This window comes from Mytilus trossulus, chromosome 1, assembly GCF_036588685.1.
Source record: "Mytilus trossulus isolate FHL-02 chromosome 1, PNRI_Mtr1.1.1.hap1, whole genome shotgun sequence".
Lineage (NCBI taxonomy): Eukaryota > Metazoa > Mollusca > Bivalvia > Mytilida > Mytilidae > Mytilus > Mytilus trossulus.
Window position 1 is genome coordinate 13,708,193 of NC_086373.1, and position 17,417 is coordinate 13,725,609.

At 30.8% G+C, this 17,417-nt stretch overlaps 1 protein-coding gene across 3 annotated transcripts in view; it reads left to right on the forward strand.

The window, feature by feature from the left end:
- LOC134715826 (peroxidasin-like) overlaps positions 1–17,417 on the forward strand; it is a 60,773-nt gene that overhangs the window by 17,347 nt on the left and 26,009 nt on the right. For 2 of the 3 annotated variants that reach the window (XM_063578316.1, XM_063578325.1), the window contains 6 exons: positions 7,075–7,146; positions 7,916–7,987; positions 10,096–10,167; positions 11,498–11,661; positions 12,449–12,490; positions 13,539–13,656. In XM_063578316.1, the coding sequence (XP_063434386.1) occupies positions 7,075–7,146; positions 7,916–7,987; positions 10,096–10,167; positions 11,498–11,661; positions 12,449–12,490; positions 13,539–13,656 (540 nt within the window). Of the gene's footprint in view, positions 1–7,074; positions 7,147–7,915; positions 7,988–10,095; positions 10,168–11,497; positions 11,662–12,448; positions 12,491–13,538; positions 13,661–17,417 lie in introns of those variants that run through there. The other variant, XM_063578334.1, reaches the window with a different exon arrangement.

The window sequence follows — 17,417 nt, forward strand, 5'->3', positions numbered from 1 at the left end:
CAAATATCTAAGAGCCTACTTATGAAAGTTTTATCAGAATGCTTGTCATATGTGGTAATAATTTTCATATGATTTGATAATGTGTTTACTATGAATGCATGGTTTACATTTGAATTAAATTACATCTGCTCTTAGTTTCGTTGTGTGATCAAGACTGTTGACAAATAGTTTTTGTCCCTAAAGACTTGTTATGTGTATGGGTGGGAATATTTGTGCAATTAATAATCTGCATGTTGTTAGTGTTAGGTCAATGACGTTTACTTGCGTAATAAATTCTTATCACTGGAGGTTTAATTTTTTATGAGTTTTCCAGATTTTCAGAGAATATTTCCATTCTCAGAATCAGGAAATATTTGAGTTTCCTGTATTACACATTGACATATAGCATCTTTTATTGTGTGCTTGATAGTCCTTCATTAAAATGAATTTTTCAGTTTTTTAAAGTTCTCTTTCACCATATTTCTTTTCAATATAGTTTACAGTTCTTCTATGAGGATTAGAGGGAACTGAAGACTATCACTGAACTAGTATATATATTTGTTTAAGGGACAGCTAAAGGACGACTCTCAGCCAGGGTGCAAGAACTTCTTGCTGCATTGAAGACCTGTTGTGACCTTCTGCTGTTGTCTGCTCTATGGTTCAAGAATTTCTTGCTGCATTGAAGACCTGTTGGTGACCTTCTGCTGTTGTCTGCTCTATGGTCGAGTTGTTGTCTCTTTGACACATTCCCCATTTCCATTCTCAATTTTAATTTTGACAACCTAGTTTTTTCTTTCATCAGTTTCAATCTCTCAAGCAAGAAAAATCTTTAATGTACAAGTTCTTATGGAAAAGATGAAGAAACCCTTTATATTTCATATCATATTTGTCATTTTTATTGCTACAACTTGCATATTTACCCCCTAAAAAATTGGCTATGCATTTATAGTCAAATATATTATACTCAAAAGGGAAAAAAGAGCTGTATCTCTGTCAACAAAGATTGTTACAGTGTTCTTTTTATATTTCTTCCAATCTTTGTCTCAATAACCAGTTTTGACAGATTATTTCTGTTTAATAGACATATGTCTGTCATGGACTGTTTAATGATTTTCAAGATTTTATTTTGCTTGATGCCTTTTCTCCTATTTGTTTTTTTTGTTTTGAATTTTTATCTTGCAGCTTGATAAGTAATATACCTTTGATCATGTCAAAACATGCATCACATGGATGAGCAATCTTTTTTCCGTTTCTTTTTTTTGACATTGCAGAGCTGTCTTGCTTCGGAATTCGGAAGTAGCAATCCTCTGAAAGATATTTACTACAGAGATTGTTTACAAGATTGTCTGGTATAACGTATGAATCAGATGTTTTGGTGATTTATTCCCTACTAAAACATCGCTGATGTAATAATGTGTTAATCACTGAATGAAGATAGTACAAGGAGATAAATATTTTGATAGTTTGTTAACCCTCCGAGGATCATCTTTTTACATTAATTATTATACAATCATTTCTCATGTGTAAAACTGAGAAATGTATATTTTATTTATATTAGTTATTTTATTACAATTTATGTGAAAATTATGTTTCTACATATTTCATTCTATTATTATATTCTTAAATACCATAAGCAAAGAATTCACCCAACAATATAAGCTCACTTAAACATTCTATATGATGTAATGTTTGTTTTATGCCTTTAGCTGTTAATAATGCAGTAATATTTTGTTGTGATGCAAAAAATGTACTTTTGATTGTAGATGTGTTGCTTTATTGATTCAAGACTTGTAATATATATAGTCAAAATTTGATTTAATCTGCTTATTCAGTAACCTTTGGGGTATCACAATAACTTTGGTCAAACAGTTTATCAAATGCAGTTTGAATTCTTCTCCAACAAATGGATCAACTGGTAAAATATTTGAACAAGTAGCTTCAATGAAAGGTTGTTAGTATGATATGTCAGTGCAGTGATATTAAAAGTAACTCTAGTTCATTATTATCTTTGTCATGAAGTTCAAATAAAAGGATGACTTGACTTACTATTACAAGAGGTTTTTAACCAGTGACTCATTTTATAGTAAGTCATTATTTTATTTTTGTATGAAGCACATTTTCCTAATTGATCAGTTTGCCAGAGAAGAATTCAAACTGCAATTTGATAAACTGTTTGTGCAATTATTATTGTGACACCCCAAAGCCTACATAAAAAGCACAGTAACAAAATTTATTTGACCACAAGACCAGGCCTCACAGTCATAAAACTTTAGAGCATGATTTTTGTACTCAGACTCGAAAATCAACCAATCAAATTGCTGGATTTCATGTTTTTGAGCTTGATTTTTGTGCTCAGAGCACTGAGCAAAGTTTTATGCCTTCGAGGCCTGGGCCTTTAATTTTACTTATCAACATTGAAGCTTAAAGCCAGAAGAGACATATCATATAAGTAAGTAAGTAAGTAATTTTTATTGGTTTAAAATCCAAAATTACAGGATTTTTACCAAGACAATACAAATTTGTTATACACATCAATACAAACATATATATATATGATACCAAATTTATAAACATTATATGCGGAGGTGGTACCACAAAGTTATTTAGTTCTTAATAGAGCATTTCTAGAAATGTACATGTCGCTTATATATATATCGAGGGATCACTAATCTGTCATCTTCAGTTGGTATCAATATCATGCTTTACATTAACCTGCAACTAGAAAATCATGTTTTAGAATCAACCAATATTGTACAAATTCCTCTACAATTACCTCAAGTTGTGCACCTGCTATTTTGATTTTGATTTTATGTATTTTAAAGAGTTATAGAGATTGCTCACTCATTTCTACAATCAGAATTGATAGAAACATAACTGCTAGAATCTTCAAAATGTTTTTGATTCATATACTCTGATACTCTTAAAAGCAAGAAGAATTCACCAAGACCACTATTTCTTATTGAGATTTTTACACCATATTAGTTACACATAGTAACTGCCATTGATTAATGGTCAGTATGACAGGCAAAGCATGCAAAACAGGAGGTGCTTGCGTAACCTTCAAAGCGACAAAAATCATCACTCATTTTTATCAAAGTTTAAGTTGTTCAAGCACTATTTAAAGTGATGCTTCTTTGTGTATTACTTTTTTATGGGTCTGTAGTATGAATAAAATGATGTGTTTTAAATTCTAATGAGACAGCAATATTATATTAAATGCAATTTATCCTTTAAAAGACATTTTGTATAGGTCAACAAAAGGTCTTAAACATAAACATATTTTGAAACACTCTTATTCAAATTACACATGCTGTAAATAGATTTGACTAAGACTTCCAAACAGCAATAAAAACAAATCTCTTTCTCATTTCAATTTTCTTACATTTGACTATATAAAAAAGAAGATGTGCTATGATTGCCAATGAGACAACTATCCACAAAAGACCAAAATGACACAAACATTAACAATTATAGGTCACTGTACGGCCTTCAACAATGAGCAAAGCCCATACCACATAGTCAGCTATAAAAGGCCCCTATAAGACAATGTAAAACAACTCAAACGAGAATACTAACAGCCTTATTTATGTAAAAAAAATGAATGAAAAACAAATATGGAACAAACGACAACCACTGAATTACAGTTTTTAAGAAAAAGAGCATAATTTAAAAAAGGATATTGATGTAGACACCCCTTGACAAGGTGTTTGATTTGAGACAAATTAACTTCAATACAAAGTTGCTATTTTTTTTCAGTGTTAAAATATTGCTATCGGGTATGTGTTTTGTTCTCTGTGAAGGTTGTAGAGTGATCAATAGATGTTTACTTTTACATCATTTGGTCTCTGTAGCAGATTCTTTCCATTTGCAATCATACCAGATCTTATTATTTTCACACTAAGATATTGATGTAGACACCCCTTGACAAGGTGTTTGATTTGAGACAAATTAACTTCAATACAAAGTTGCTATTTTTTTCAATATGTTCAATCTAGCTATCCTATCCAGGATGTTTCGGCTAAAATTTCTTTGAATTGAAGGCTTCATTTGCCAAAGGTTTTGTTCAAGCGTAGGTTAATAAATTAATAAGAAAACGTCATTCTGAAATAACTTACATAAAATTATCTCAAAACCAAATTATATTAAAAGCCAAATACGTTTAACTATCTTGCAAAAAAAACCATGAAAGCACATTAGGACCAAAATTATTTTATTACCAACTTTGAATGACAGTTGCAATCTACTAATAGAAATTATTTTTTTAAGAAAAAGAGCATAATTTAAAAAAGGACAATAGATATTTAAAATATAATATTTTAATCGTGGCACTTCAAAGGTACAATGGAACCTATGATATTAAGCAAAATAATAAGTGGCAATATTACTTTTCATGTTCATGGCCAACAATATCAAGTTTAAATCCCCATATGGATCAGAACAAAGTGGTGTCCGAATCTTTTGATTGTCTTGAAGGATATTAATGATATTTGATGTTTATCATTATGATTATTGTTGTAATGTCTCTTGAATAAGATTGGAATATTTTCTCACTAAGTCAAGGTCAAAATTGAGTTATTTGATCATTTAAAGACTCAGAACTTTTAAATGGCATGGAATATTAATGGTACACATGTACTTGATATTACTGTTGAACCCCATCGCAGAGTACAAAATGTATGTCACAAAGGATATTAATGGTACTTGATATTATTGAGGCAACCACAAGATAGTGTTGCAAATTAAGGTTTAAATGTCAGTCTACAAGGTCAAGGGTAAATACTTTGTACATGAAGATGAATTCAAGGAGTACTTTAGGAGTATACTTTTGTAAGATTTGTTTACAGTTCCTTTGATTTTTTAAAACTGAAATGTCCACTTTTGGGATATTGATATTCCTTCCTGCTTATGAAGGTCTGTAATATTAAAAAAAAAAAAAAAAAAGAGATGAAAGAAGGGGTATTACAACAACTAGAACACATCTATTTTCACATTCTGCAACGGCCAACCAATTTGTGACAGTGTCTTAAAAATTTCAAAGGGATGAGTTCAACCTCACCACTAGGAACTATTGATTGAATAGATTCCTTGTAAGAAAATTTGGAACTTGAATTTAAGAGTATCAAATAAAACATTGTTTATATAACTTGTTTTCTTTAAAACTGGCAAATGTATTATTAGTATAAATTGAATTTGAAAGTGTTGTTAAAGTTTATTGCTGAAATTGCAATAAATGAAACAGGAAATTAATTTTGATGTTCAGGAAGTACTGTAGAAGAGAAAGCATATATCTTTTACAATGAATCTCCCCACTCATCAACATTCTATGTAAGATTAATATCAACAAATGTATTGGCTTTAAGTAGAAAACAATTTACAGTAATTGAAATAATGAGGGCATCTGGTTATGTTACTGTGTGATAAATAGGTAGTTCTTATCATATCTTACACAAGATAGAGTCTTAATGCCACTATAGACTGGCTGATAGTGCCACATTACACTTCAACACATGTTAAAGAGAACAATTCTTTTCTCAAATTGAAAACGAAAAACTTTGAAAACAATAAAATGCCATAGAATAATAGGTATTCAAATAAAATGGTGCTTTAAACAGTTGTATGGTTGAAATCATGTCAAGAATGAAATAGCTTTTCAACTACAAATGCTATTACAGATTACCAAATTATAACTGCTATTATGACTGCTTATTAAGGACTACCTAATGTTTCCTAATTGGTGTCAAGATACCACCCAAAAACATAATCAACAGTAGACAAATATGAAATGTTTCAATCATCAGAAACTTATTGTTTATGATTTCTTGAGTTCCTTATTGACTGATATCGGGTTCATCAAGGAAGATTTTACCACCTTCAGATATTATCCATCAGTAAGATTATGTAGTGTTTTGGTAATAAGCCATCTGCAGGAATCATGTAAGTTCATAAACGCAACAGAAATAGCCATTGTTGTTTTTTGTTGTTTTAAAAGTAGTACCTCTACCACATATTTAGAAGGAGATCCCCACTCGTTCACTTCGCCTTTAGTTATTGTTTTATAAGTAGTAACTAGATCTCCCCCTCTCATTAGAGACCCCCACTGATTAACTTTCCTCAATGCTTACTATTATTGGTTCTAATGGAGGTCTGGACAAATTTGAAATGTCGATTGTTACAGCTTTAATATATACTTAGAAGATACAAGCTTATCAATTTGGTATGAACTTTGTTCTTGCATCCAACTCTTTTCAAACTTGACCATTGAGAATTCTTGTGAAACTATTTGATATAAAGGGTCTAGGTCACAAATTTTGAGATTCATCTTTAAGACACAGTATATCTTTATGTATAGCATTATATAATCTCAGGGGCCTGACCAGCCATTTTTAAATGGGGGTCTTACCCACACCCCCCTTGGGATCCGCCACTGAATCTCCATCAAATATGATCAAATGTCAAGTTAAACATTATTTAAATCAAAGATGAAAGATCAGGGTTATGTATTGAAAGAAGAACAGATTGAATGCAATGGTATGGCTCTACTTTGTGGTGCCCTTAACCTTGTTTAGATTTATAGATACACTTGATGTAGATGATGATGAGTTAATAAAATCTAAATTACAAAACTTTTTTTTACTGAAACAAAGATTATTGGTACCCATATTGTCATTGAATGCACTAAGTAGATATTTAAAGCCATCTATATATTGATTTGAAAGATTCCTACTGAGGAAGATACATTCTCATTTTTAGATTAATATTAAAAAATTATTTTGAAGAATTATCTAGAACATTTGATAGTTATATGAACAAAAAAAATCAAATGTTATGTGGCCTAAGCTTTCATAATTATGTAAATATTGCCTGCTTTTAAATGGTACGTATTACTGGTATATTGTATTTTTAAAAAAGCATAACTTTAAGAACAGAGTCATAATGCGTCCTTTCAAAAGACTGTGTTTAACAAGACACTTCACAGTATTATTAGTTTCCAATATGCTGTGTCATTAGTACATGTATTTAAAGAAAAGCAAAACTTTAATTTTACCCATAGGTTATTGTATTGAAAAAAGAATTATATTTGCTTTATATTTTCAGATTATTAAATAACAATAAGCTAAGAAGACTGACAAATGGTGTATTTGAAGGTCTTACAAATTTACGTTTTTTGTAAGTATAATAATTTCACTGGTATAAAAAATAAACCTAAACAAACACACATTATTTGTCAAGAAATAAGAAGAAAATCTCATATTAAGTTCAGTTTTGTTACTGAACATGCAAATATGATTTTCCTTTTAGATACAAACTGACTTTTGAAGTTAAATAGATATAAGAAGATATTTAGTGCCAATGAGACAGACAACCCTCCATCCAAGTCACAATTTGTAAATGGGAACCATTATAGGTCAAAGTACAGTCTTCAACATAGATCCTTGGCACACACTGAACAGCAAGCTATAAAGGGCCCCAAAATGACTAGTGTAAAACCAATCAAACAGGAAAACTAACAGTCTAACAGTATAAAAAAACAACAAAGAAGAAACATGTATGAACCACATCAACAAACAACAACCACTGAAAATCAAGTTCTATGTTGATTTGTTATTTGAGTCAATCACAAATCATCCAGCAAACAAAAAAAGTGATATATTATTGCAGTGCAATTTTAAATTCTGAAGACATTTCTGATAAAAAAGGGGGAAAACCTACATGGATATGCTTCTGTATACAAATATGAAGATGTAGTATATAATAACCAATTAGACAACGCTCCCCCAGAGGGGAAATGACATCATTGTATTTATTTTTTTTAGGTTTTTGATCATTTAACCAATCTCATAATATTACATTCATTAGCTTAAATTATGTGAGAATAATATGTTTAACTTATATTTATTATAAAAGCAAGTTTCTTATTTTATATGCTTTGTTGTAGATATTTATATCAGAATGAATTAGAAGAAATTGAAAGAGATGTTTTTGCAGATACTCAAAATTTAGAACAGTTGTAAGTATATAACTTTTATCAAGTTTATGTACCACATTTAGAAAATTAAGGACAACAAAATAACATGGTAAAACTTTTTTGAGAAAAAAATGTGAAATTCCTAAATTAAAAGTTGAGACATGTTGCTGCTTCTCAGCAAGACACGTATCTGTTGAGCAGTAATAAATACACTATCTGCTCCAGTCTCAGTGGGGAAATATTTGATCTTGTATTAAATGTAAATGTTCCCAATATGGTATGCATTATATGCTGTTACCAACGATAAACATACATTGATAGATGATTTTAAGAGCTAATCAGGGGCAGATCCAGGATTTCTATTTAGGGGGGTGCAATATTTATAAATTTTTGGAGGTTTTTTTTGGTAAAAATATTTAAATATTTTTCTAAAGGGGTGAAATGTAGATATCTCGACGTATAATGTGGTAAAATTAGTAAAAAAGTTAAAGTTTTAAGCTGAAACCGCCATAGTCCGCACATGACAACATTCTACAGATAGACCGGTGGACAGACGGACGTGAAGCGAGACGAGACAGATCACAATTGCTCACCTGACCAAAATATTTTTCAAACGAAAATTTCTACTTTTACCAGCAATTTTTAATTGTCCTTTCATACTATCTGTTTTTCACTTTTTTGACTATCGGAGGTCGTGTCACAAACATCTGACATCAGAATAAGATGCATTTATATTTATTTTCTTGGGATCTCAAGCATACAGTAATGCGGTACATAATTCGGATAACATTTAGGTTGCAAGTGAGAAATAAGTATAGACACAGAGATACAAATTAATACACTAATCTTTCGCTTGAAACAGTTTTTCATTACAGATAGTATAGAAGAATCTCACCTGCCGACTGTTTTCTTGACCGTGGCATGATGAAATTGTGAAAGTGTGTAAGGGATGTTTTGGAACTTCGATTATCAAACAAATTGAATATAAAAACCGCAAATACAATGTAACATTTGTTTTTGCTTTGACTGCTTAAAACCTATTATATTTGTCATCAAACTCAGCTCCGCGTTTGACACCTTCCTTTGAAATTATTTATAGAACTTTTAATAATAAAGCGTAGATAGTCAGTTGATTAGTAATCACGTTGATTCTGTTAAACTAACTGTTTTATATACTCATGATACTTTGAATGTTAAAAAGTTTGTCTGAATGGTCTTTTCTGATTCTTAAATATGTTGAAGTCAACCCATGCTTTGCAAATTTTAGGGGGGGCGCACGCCCGCCACGCCCCTGCCTAAATCCGCCCCTGCTAATCTCCTATTGCTTGTAGACTTTGTTTGACTTGCTTGCTTTTGTTGTACATGTATTAAGATTGGCTCAAGCATTGCAATTTATAAGATTAAATTTGCAAACATCATAAACCTATAATTAAGAATGGAGATAGGGAATGTGTCACAGAGACAACTAACAGACCAAAGAACAGAAAACAGCCAATGGCCACAATGGGTCTTCGACACGATAAAGAAATAATGCACCTGGAGGCTGGCTACAGCCGGTCCTTAAACACAAATGTGTACTAGTTCAATGATAATGGACATTACACTAAATTCTGAAACATGTTACTGATAGAACTTAAATTGAAAAAAACATACAAGGCTTACAAAGGCTAGAGGCTGCTGACTTGTAGCAGGCTAGCTGCTGAACAGTAGCTCATGGGTCCTGATGTTATGTTTTGACTATTTGCAGACAATAGTAAAAAAAATCACACAAGGACCTATGAGCTACAGTTCTGTTGCTAGGAGCAGGCTCAAAAATGCAGTGGGGTCAACAAGCATTAGGAAATTAACTATAAGAAAGTTATGTAGTATGGACATTTCAGATTGCTGGAAAAAAATAATGTAAACGTGCTTAAAATTTATAAATTATCAAAGTTAATCAAAAACTCATGCAAATATATCTGTTGGTTCAATATTATTTTACAGAAGAAATTTAATTTTTGGTAGAGTTGACATGTACTGTTATTCCACTTTTTTATCTGAATATTCTGCTTGAATGATTATTTTTTCTGTGTTACACAAGAACAGACTTTTGTGTTTTCATGATATATTTCTAGCATATGTAATACAAAGCTCATTTAAATCTTTTGCAGATTTTTACATAGTAATAAAATCAAACATTTACCAGATGGATTATTTTCACAGACAAATAATCTACAAAGATTGTAAGTATTTTTACACTTCTCTGTTAGAAAAATATTGATGTTGATTAATTTAAAATACAATGACTTTTAGATTATCAAATCTGTTTGGTGCCATAGGTATGCTTCTGCAGTCAATTGTAAATTTCAAGCATTTTTTTTATTTTGTACCTTTGAATGGAATAAAATTTTGACCTGTGTAAGACTCTTTTGGACACTGTGCTATTTTTATGCCCCATATATTGTCATTATTTTCTTTGGTCTGTGCACCCATCCGTTTCTGACCGTTTATTGTCCGTCATTTGCTTCAGGTTAAAGTTTTTGGTCATGGTAGTTTTTGATGAAGTGCATGACGTCCAATAAACTATTAAAACTTAGTACACATGTTCCCTATGAGATGATCTTTCTTATTTTAATGCCAAATTAGAGTTTTGACCCCATTTTCAAGATCAACTGAACATAGAAAATGATAGTGCGGATGGGGCATCCATGTACTGTGGACACATTCTTGTTTATTACTATTTAAAAAAAATCACATATTTATAAATACCAGAACTCAAAATGGAGACTTCATTTGTATGGCCAGTACTTTCCAATCAAATAAATTGCATCACAAGTCTAGCTTTCTAATTAACCAATATCTACAAATGTTTTAGAAATATTGCTGCAGCTGTGATTTTTTCTGAGATATCAAATTATGTGTCAATACACTAATTTGTCAGTTACAATATTATACTATGTTCACATATGAATGGATAAACAAGCACTTGTTGACATCCAAGGGTCATATCATGCCTTGACTGGTGACACCCTTTTTCAACTTAATGACATAACCTTTAAATAGCAAATGGAAATTGGGAATTGTGTCAAAGAGGCAACAACCCTATCAAAGAGTTAAAAAAAAACCGCCACAAATTGGTCTTCAACACAGTGAGAATTCCCACACATGGCAGGTGGGCCTCAGCTGTCCCCTGAATTAAAATGTGTACTTGTTTAAAGAAAAGTTGACATCTAAAAAGAAAGCAAAATTCAGGCTGGCTTATGATTTAAGAATAGGTTCACTGTAAGCTACATGCCGGGGTAGTTCCTTTAAGAATTAAAGTTGAGTTTATGTCCATATTGGAAAAATCCAGCATGTTTTTATTCATAGTTTGTATTATTCTATCCAATCCTCTTTATAAAGTACATGTAGTTGTTTTGTATTTATATCATGGCCATCATTACATTATTGTACATTAAGATGTTTATCTGGGAATCTAGAAGTGCATTCACAACAATTTAATAACAATAGTTGTAAGTTTTTATATTTTGTGTATAATTTCCCATAGTTATTATTATTTCTTCTGTATTTCAGACGACTGGACGATAACCCAGTTGATTGTGGATGTAAAATGCATTGGTTATACCAATTGTTACACGACAGAAATAGAAACGTTCAAGGTGCCGTAACATGTAAAGGACCCCCAACCTTTGCAGGGAGAGCACTAAATACTCTGGATGAAAATGATTTTCAGTGTGGTACATATCAGTTATATTTTTAATGGATGTCTCTAGAAACATTCATTTATTGGCAAAACATACATTTAATTTCACACAGCAGTTACAGCGGAATCCATTGAGTGTGTAGCCGAAGATAATATCTTTGGTTAGCTTGCTTGTTAGCTGAACCGTGAAGTCATTGTTAGGTTAGGTAAACTATCCTACTTTAAGAATAGACTAGTACAATAGAAAACTAATTGATCTGTCTGTTGGACCATGCTTCTTCGAAAGGAGGATAGTATACCTGACCTTATAATGACTTTACAGTTAAGCTAACAAGAAAACTTACTAAAGATATTACCTTTCGCTACACACTCAATAGGAGCTGCTGTAAAAAAATATGACAGGGTGAATTAATTGTGGGTACTAACATTCTATATATAATGGACATTAAATTTCAATATGTGTACATACAAGAAAGGACATTGTTGTAAAAATTACATGAAAACCAAAAGTTACTACAGCAATTATGATAACCTGCAAGGAACACTATTACTCAAATTTAAATGAAATAACACTTTTATGATATAGTACCAAATATTTCAGTGGCATTGATGATACTTTGTACAATACCTGCAGCTCTATTGCCTGCTGCAAGGATAAAATGTACAGTTCACAATCTTTTTTTTAGAATTCATCTGATTGCATTCAAAAACATTTACCTTCAAATATACTCTAAGAAGTTGCCTAAATTGTTATATAGGTAGAACTTTTATTTGAAACATAAAGAAACATGGTTTTCAACTATGTTTATTTATTTTTTTAGATGAGCGGACATTAATAATAGAAGACAACCGTAGCAGCAATAGTAAGTCTTTGATATTTATCTTTGGATATTTTCAAGTACCTTAATTATACAAAACACTTGTAAGGCAAGACAACTTGGTATTCAATAGTCATGATAAATCAACAAGGACTTAGTTTTATGTGTGGCAATTTTTGTCATGGTTTTATTTTGACATTAAAATATGGATAAACCATTAATCAAATATGCATTCATCTGCAATATGAACACATTGAAGGGTAACCAGCAGACATCAACTTTAAAATTAATAAATTCAGCCATTCAGCAAAAAAGGAAATTACATATAGCATCTTGTGTTCATTCCATAATGTTTCTATTCTCAATATCTTAAAATATATAACAAGCGGTCAAAGTCAAATATGTTCTTCAAAATTGATAAAGGTTGGTTTTGTGTTTTTCTTTCATATCATTCAATGAGCAAATTGTAAAAAGCAAGCAATTTGATATTTAAAACAAGTGGAAACATTGCTTATCAACTAGAAAAATATGAGTAATGCATAAGAAACATGTTTAATCATATTAAATTCCCTCCAAAAGATAACTCTTGTTAAGCAGGTGATTATCGCAATATGATAAATTGATTGAATGTTTAAAATGATTATATCTTATCACTATTTTAAAATATACTATTCCTTCTTTTAACCTTGAAATTATTTTGCTTATTTGAAAAGATTATTAAACTTTTAAAGTATAACTTTTTATACTGAAACATTGACTTATTCTTGAAAATATGTATGAAAAAATCCAAAGAATTTGTGTCAAACATTTGCAGGTGAGATGCTTTTATAGTTATTAGAAATCTACCAGTTCAGATAAACACTAAGGTCAATTTCTAATTGCACTCTGGTCTTTTGTGAAACTGACAAATTACACTTGGTTTATAGATTTGTTATATTAAGTCATTTGTAAGTTTGTCAGTTATAAACTGTAGATTTTCCTTCAGGTACTCCTTTTTCTGAATCACTTAAAAAATGAGTGTCACATTATATTGTACAATTATGTTGAAAGTGCAGTTAATTTTCTAAAACTAATATTAAGTCATTTTTTGCAGCACGACCTCAAATAATAACAGAGCCATCAGCTGTGAATGTCACGTTTGGTAACACAGCTTATTTCGTATGCCGAGCTGAAGGTACCCCAAGACCAGAGATTACCTGGCTACATAATGAGTAGGTAAAAGTCTTATATCAATTTGTTTTAAATAATCTGAGAATTTGATTTCTAAACATCTGATTGTGTTAAAGGAAGTAACAATGTCTGCATTTTAAAAACCTTTTTTTTTCTTCGAAAATCTATGAAGAAAGCTAAAGGTTCTAAACATGAATTCAAAAATCATTTTTGGGAAACTTATAATTAGGGAACTATAGCAGTTGTAGCAAAATGTTCCTTAATCCAAGCATATCTTGGATGTGCAGGATGAAGGTCATTCTTAGAATATGAGCCTGAGGCTCGAAAGTAATGAATTAGCTTAACTTCTCTTTGAGGGGTGAAGCTTACATATAATATCTCTGTTTAAAGAAACAAACTATACCTGACCAGACCATAACTGGCCAGTGACCTTGACCCTAGTATATGAGCACCTGTTCCATAATAACTTGTCATAATTTAAAGCAAGTTTGTGTCGACCAAATATAAAACCCAGTGGAAAAGGGTGGGTCTGACTGATAATCCCTAGGGTGGGAATTAATTTCTTTCGAGCCTCAGGCTCATATTCTAAGAATGACCTTCATCCTGCACATCCAAGATATGCTTGGATGAAGGAACATTCTTATTCATATTTCGCCTTCGGTCTCAAGTAATGAATTAGCTTGTTTAAAGTGTAGACACAAACTAAAAACAATTTTTATATAAATGCCAACATTTAATAAAGGATTAAAATCACAAGATCATTCAGTAACTACAACTGAAGAAAAGTGTTTTAGTACTGATATTATTTACTTTCCTGTTATAGAACTTGAAAAAGTTTTACCATATGTCCAGACAAAACTGTTGCCATAATGTCCTTAATAGAACATCCTGAAGCTAAATGCACTTAAGAAGAGGTTCCTCTAAATGAGTTAACCTTAAAACCTCGGATTTAGATGAATTCTCTCACCTATTATGTACACAAAACATGATAAATCATTGTCTTAACAACACAAAGTTTTGGTTTATCAAAACCTTTGATCACCTCATTAGGTAAACTAACTAACAGATCTAGTATTTTTCAAAAACTCATGTATATGAAAAAATAAAGTGCCATGTCTCTGAATGAAAGACATAGAATGTAAATCTACAGCTGATAAAGATAGTACTTTAAGGCAGATGTAGTCAAGGCAAATAAAGACACAAGTATAAAAGACAGTCTTCAATGTTAAATACTCCAATGAATATTAAGAACCTAAAAAAGATAGCACTAAATTCATCTCCCAAGTGAAAGAGTATCTAACTCTTCAATTGCAGATTCAGGTTTAAGCAACCTTACACAAATACATGTAGTAAACAAACAAATTAGGTAACATCTTTTTCTTAAAGGATAAAGTCTGTTTCAACATAGAACAAGGAAAATTCACATTAAACATGCTGAATATGAAAAGCTTGTGTTTTACAAAAATTTCAATAATCAATAACATCCTTTTTAGATGGTGATAAGGAATTGATCACACCAAATAATGAAATTTCTCAAAAAATATTGATAATGCTTGATTATAGATGCAAGGTCTCCAAGATGAAGTGTAAATATATTTTACAAATGATTCTGAAATCTCCTGTTTATATTAAAGTGATTTCTGAGTATAATACACACGTTTTTACCCTACTGCACAATCAACCCTTCAGGTGTTGGTTCACTTTAATTTTTTACAATATACAGTTAAATTAAGTCTCTTCCTGACGGAAAGACATTATCTTCAGTATACAACATTGTTACTAATTTTTATGCTTAGCAGTTTAACTGGCAAATAAATTAAAATGGTCTTAGCAAAGAAAACCAACTCTGAGCAAGCCAAAAAGGATAACCAAAAGAGCCTTCTGAACTTTATCACTAATAATTTTCTTTATAATTATCCCCAACAATGAAAAAGATGGGAAAATATAAGGTCTTAATTCTGATCATGAAAAATACAAACATCTCTAAAAGGAGCTTGTTGGTCTAAAGACAATGAAGTATTTATCTACAGATTTGAAAATGAAAATGTAATAACAACAAAACAAATACATCTTCTTTCAATTGCCATCCTTTTGAATCTGTAAATTGTTTAGACATATGATAAGCATCAACATTTTCTTACCAGGAATATAAAGAGCTGTGATAAAAATGTTCTTTCTTGAACACCAAGCCCAAATAATGAAATATTTGTAGTAAGTATGTTAAGTGACAAAGAGGTTATACATTTGTACCTCCTATTGCATAATAAAAGCTACTGAAATAGTATTTTCTGATTGTATAACTCTCTGTGACTAAAACTTTTTCTCCAAAAAAAAAATATAGCCAACAATACTATGAAATCTATATTAAATGAGTGCATACTCTTAAAGAAGCTCCAATAAATTCTACCAACAGAAACATTTTCTTCAAATTTGGATCCCAAATCCTTCTTTTGTCAGAGGAATCTGGTTCAATCCAAAAACTTATTTGGATGGGTCTATAAATCAAATTTTTAATTTCTGATTTTAAATTGTTAAAAAAATTCACCTATCATGCCTATTGATGATAATAAACACTGTAACAACTATACAGTGTTTCAACATTATTTCTCGCCATGTTTCTGCAATGTAACATTCCCACAGATACTGCATTAAAAGCATTCGTCACAAGACCAATATATGATGTAAATCATCTAAAATACAGTTACACAATTCTATTTAAGAAGAATTTCCCAAGGGAGATAATTTTACCATTTCTCATCTGTCAGAAAAAACTTAAATAGCTCAGTATCAATAATGAGACAAAGGAAAACAATGTGCTTCCAAGGAATGAGTACCAACTTCTCAATTTATTCCGAAGCACAGCTTATCAAGCATTTGCACCACTTCTTCTGTATTCACAATACAATCATCTAAACTCTGATCCATAATAAAAGAATCATCAATGTATAAACTATAGCATGTATATACTTCAAGTGACATTATTTCATAAACACATAAGACAGGTTTTAAAACCTTAGTAAAAACTCTTGATGCAGAGGCCAATCCAAAACAAAAAACATAAATATCATATCAATGTCTTTTCCACATGAATCAGGAAATTGTGATATAATCATAAATGATACTTAAATATGCATCTGTGAGATCTATAGATGTTAGCTCTCTCTCTCTATATATTTAGATAATTATTCTAAAAAGAATTACATCTAAACAAAAGATAAATGGTCCTGCTCCAAATGCTGATTAGCCACAAACTAAGTTTGTTTGAATTTTTCAAATAGATACAGGCCTTGAAGACCAATCTTTCTTAGGAACTAAGAAAATATAGGAAATAAACTGATTTTCCATTGATCGATCAACCTCTTAAATAGCTCCCTTAGCTATCAATTTTTGGACTTATGAAAATAATTCATCCTTATGAAAGGTGAAATGTATTTAATTCAAAAATGATAAACCTTGTGGTACATCATTAAAAATAATTTTATAACCATTTCTTAATATATCTAATATCAATAGATCATTAGAAACATTTACCAAATCATAATATTTAAGTTATCTACTGTATATAAAGCAACTGGTTGAGAAAAGTGACCTCTTCGAAATTCTCTGTTCCCTTTTTGGAAACATCTCCCTCTCAATGAAGGGAATTGCCTATTAGTATAGTACACTCGTTGACCAACAGAGCATCTGCAGTTAAAAAACTGATATTGCCTTTCCCATAACAGCTGGGAGTAAATTAATTGCTAGTCCTGGAACCTCTTCCAAAGAATCTATAATTTGCTTTAGAATCTTTGTATAAACACAA